Source organism: Perna viridis, unplaced genomic scaffold (genome assembly GCF_037379345.1).
Source record: "Perna viridis isolate PV_CMFRI_1.1 ecotype Kerala unplaced genomic scaffold, ASM3737934v1 SUPER_16.21, whole genome shotgun sequence".
NCBI classification, from domain to species: Eukaryota; Metazoa; Mollusca; class Bivalvia; order Mytilida; family Mytilidae; genus Perna; species Perna viridis.
In genome coordinates, this window is record NW_028288524.1 from 2,406 (window position 1) to 7,016 (window position 4,611).

At 31.5% G+C, this 4,611-nt stretch overlaps 1 protein-coding gene across 1 annotated transcript; it reads left to right on the forward strand.

Annotated features, from left to right (window-relative positions):
* Positions 1–321: 321 nt before the first annotated feature.
* On the forward strand, positions 322–1,668 carry LOC148596423 (UDP-GalNAc:beta-1,3-N-acetylgalactosaminyltransferase 1-like). The gene has a single exon (XM_088564565.1). It carries the CDS (start codon positions 546–548, stop codon positions 1,647–1,649), a length of 1,104 nt encoding a protein of 367 aa, XP_088420691.1. The 5' UTR covers positions 322–545; the 3' UTR covers positions 1,650–1,668.
* The last annotated feature ends 2,943 nt before the right edge of the window (positions 1,669–4,611 follow it).

The following is a 4,611-nucleotide window of genomic DNA, read 5'->3' on the forward strand; positions in this document are numbered from 1 at the left end:
CGTTAAAACAACCACGAATTTAAAGTTTTAAATGCCGAGAGTATCCTACATAAACGTAATATCTGTAGCAGAAATATTTATAAAAAAATATTAAAGTTGTGGCTTACTATGCGAAATATAAAAATATATTGGAAATGGGATATCTAAACATTCAACTTTAACGTGTTTCTGGAAGCCAAATTTCTTTTTTTTTTTTGCAAAAAGTTTAAGAACAATAATCAGAAAAAAATATATCAAACATCAAATAAAAAACAAACAAACAAATTTTATGAAAAAAAATTTTTAAAAAAACAATGAGTAGTCAAAAACCAAATAAGAATATATAATAAATCATAAAAATGCTTGAAGGTTAAAAGATTAACAGGCTATTTTTTTCGAATCTGGCAACCGTTTGCGTCATGAAAATTACATTGTGCGTTCAATTAGTTAAAGTGTGTTTCAAAGTATTGGCTAAACATTTTACGAAAAATCATACGGTGGAAATGGAATACATCTGAAACGGCTTCATTAAATGAATCTATAAAAAGTGTGCAATTAGGCAACAAATGATAGGAAATTTCAAAAGACAACACACTCTTAAGTGGTGCATCAAAACATACTACCATACTGAAAACAAAAAAACTACTGGCTCATGTAAAAATAAAAAAAAAGTTAACATAAATATTACTTTTAACAAGGGCATGTATTTTTTGACATATTGGACTAAAAAACTTTCTGGGTTATTTTTTGTATTTGGTTTGGGGATATTTTTAATTCAAAACGGACAAAAACAACATACATGTGAAATTAATGATTACTTCCCAGAAAAATCAAGTGCGATTTTATCGGAATTATTAAAAAATGGATATAAACGAAGCTACAGAGCGTATGATTTATCGTCATTCTTGCATGTATTAAAGAGTCCGAAAAGACCCTGCTCGCATGGCAAACCCCTCTTAATCATTATTAAATCTGCAGCTAACCATATAAAACACCGACAAATTATCAGACGTACGTGGGGAAACTCACAAAAATATGAAAATGCATTCATTTATTTCGTCATTGGTTTGGATGATAATCTTAGTGTTTTAATGAGACAAGAAATCATACGTTTTGATGACATAATTCAAGGTTCCTTTATTGATGTGTATAGAAATTTAACACTTAAAACAATATTTACTTACAGGTGGGTTCATATGTATTGTTCTAATATCCCATTTGTTTTGCTTGTTGATGATGATCAATTTGTGAATACAAATAATGTCCTAAAATACATAAGTGATCTTTCAAAACGTAACGAAGTCGGGAAAATGTATGGTTCTTTAACGCAGCATTGGCACCCGGTGAGAAACAAAAAAGATACAAAAGGTTATGTATCAGAAAAAGATTATCCTTTTAAGTGTTATCCAGATTATCTTTACGGTGGAGCAATTATAACAACATCACAGGTTATCAAAAGTATATCATTATCCTTCCCTTTTGTGAGTCAATTTCCGATAGACGATGCATATATAGGAGTTATTTCAACTTTTCTCAATCTTACGCTGATACATGAACAACACATTTCCGCATACTATATAAAATTAAGATACCTAAATCAATACTTATGTGTGCATAACTATGGTGTAGAAGATATATTGCAAGCATGGCGGTATTTATATGTTGAATAAAAATTTCTCAACCAATCAATTAATATTTGTAGCTTGCATATCGGTAGCTCCTAGTAGTAATGTTGTTTATTATTTAAAGCTTTGGTATTGTTTATGTTTATTTTTACCATTGGCATCAAACCCTGAATTCAGTTGTTTTCAATTAATTGTCTACATAAGCTAGCAGTAGGAGATTAGAAATTAAACATTGAACTGTTAAAATGATTACTACAACACAAGAGAGCAGCAAAAAAACGGCTACATGTTTTAGGATTATTCCAAAGGCACAATCTAGCTAGCACGTAGTTAATAAACATTTAGGCATATAAAAAGAGAGGGTTGGATCAGTGGTTTAACTAAATAAGAAATCATAAGTGTACCAAAACATTTGAAAAGATGTACATATGCTTAACTAATGGGAATGTTTGTTTCTTACTTATAAGAAGACACACTGAAAGATTGTGATTGCATTAATTGTATAGATCCGATAAAACATTTCGACTTTGACCAACAACATTTCATTTTTATCCAAAACACAATGACTTCATAAATAGTGTGTCAGGTCTTATACGGAGCTCCAATTACTTCGCAATATTTGACTCATTATGATAATATTTTTGTGATCTAAGAAAAATTCTTATGGTTCTTTATTTATCTGTTTCTTTAGGGAACACCGTTTCGCTATAATTCATTTTTGTATCCCGTGAAGAACAGGGATTAATAAATAAATAGTTGAATAGGGCTAAAGTGATATAATGTACTAATGATATATTTATTTTGTATATATAATTCCGAATCTTATCTCATTATAAAATCTATAAAAAAAGAAACAAGGAGTCTTGGCAATTCAAAAATTCTCTGCCGCTTATACATGGAGTAACCACATGGGCTTCAGGGGCGGATTCAGGCGGGGTGTGGCGGGCGTCCGTCCCCCTAAAATTTGCAAAGTATAGTTTGTCAGGGGTAGATTTAGGTGGTTTTAGGTTGAAACTTTTATCTCTCCCTAATTTTACCACAAAAGATAAATACATTGCACCCAGTTTAGAAGAACATTTCAAACATTCTGTGCACCTCCACTAATCAAAAATCCTGGATCCGCCTCAGGGTTTGCTCCTCTACCTAAATCAAGCTGAAATCGTAATTTTGTTGTTTCACTTGATGCTACATGTAGTAAACGGCATTTTGTTTTATCATTAGACTCAAAAACTAGGGAACATAAACTGAACACACAGAGCTGAACTAACGAAGTCCCCTACTTTGTTTTAGTTCATTTGAAACGAAAAACTATTTCAATATGAAATATGGCAGGTTGGTAAACAAAAGGGTTTAACAAATCGCTATCGTCAATGCTATTCCACAAGAGGCCGGTTCAAGAAATTAAAGTATCCTCTCTTTTTCGTCAAGTTATTCTTATAACCTGCCAGGCTTCAAATCAAAAGTTATTCCAGAATGCAGTCACAAACTTTTTATACATAAAAGGTCTGTGTGAAGGATACGGATTTACCTGCCAAAATGTTCAATAATTTTATTCGCTTTTAATTTACGGCAGCTTAACTCTGCTAAGAACTCTTCCGACACATTGGTACTATTAAAAAAGAGTGATCCAAGTCAATGGCTAAAAAGCTATTCAAACCGAAAACAAATAATTGTCGCTGACACAAATAATCATACTAGTCAGAAAAAAAGAGTCTTGGAGGTGCCGCTTTTGTGGCATTTCATGACCTTTCAATAACCTGCTATACAATACAATGAAAGTCTTTTTGTTTCTTTCTTTTAGCTTGCACTGGCATGTTAAAGAAGAATATCGGCGATATGGAGTCATAAACAAACTAAGACCAAATCAATAAGAATACAATAATGCACTATTTTGTTATGTGCAATAAAATCAACTTTGGTAATAAGGAAGTGTTGTTACCGCTATTTTCTTTGAACTGCATTTATTGCATTATTGGTATTATCTTTTTTTAAATTAATACATACTTTCTGTTTCTCAACTAACTGATGGTTTTCGTTGTAGCCAGGACAACAAGAAATTATTGACAGGTTAAGTAGGTTCTTTTGAGTTAATGAAAAATTCCATGTTTATCTCAAGTTTTGTCAAGAACTAAGATGGTTATATAAAACTTAGGCCTAGTAAACAGATTGGTTAGTATCATATAATTATCTCTGAAAATATACGAAATATTCACTACACTGGACCACGTGGGAACTTATTTTTAAACTAATCGAGAAATGACTCTTTCAAAGCTTCTTTTTTAAATAGAAAATTCGATATTTTACTGTAAATGCTAGATATTAAAAAATAATTTCTGAATGTTTTTTTTCATGCTCCCAGTTCTAAGTGGAGTCCGTGTTGCTCATTTGCTTTTGTTACTTTGTTTGTATGATTTAAGTTACTGTATGATCTTTGTTGTGTATGTCTGTTTTCCATGTGTGGTCTTTGTCCCTGGATTACATTCTTTTGATTACCCTATAACCTAGGTTCCCTTGATCAAAGACTAACATTATTTAATCAAGAATGTCTAACCACTGTCCTATCACAGAAATTATCACTTAATAGCTCCAAAGTAAACTTAAGAACCTTAAGAACTTTTATTTATTTTTTGCGTTTTATTTGTATTTTATTTGAATTTAGTTTCCTTTTTAAATGTGGCTATTGTTTACTTATATATTCTTCTTATTTTACGTTAAAATGGCGTCTTCACAACATTTTAAAATCTTCTGTCATATTAGTGCATTGAAATGAGAAAAAGATACATTTTAAAGAGTAATCAAGGGAACCGAGATTCTAGCGGAAATCATAGGAATGTATTTTAGGGACAAAGACCAGACATGGAATTTTGACAACCACAACAAACAACATAAAGTAACTAAAATAATACATAGTAACAAAAGTAAATGAGCAAACTCGGACTCCACTAAAAACTGGGAGCATGGACCAGGTGCACCGGTAGGGTAAGCGTCCTTTTCTCTTCTAGAAGCA

What these genes read in the sequence shown, in the direction of transcription:
- LOC148596423 (XM_088564565.1), top strand. Translation starts at nt 546, where the DNA reads ATGATAGGAAATTTCAAAAGACAACACACTCTTAAGTGGTGCATCAAA.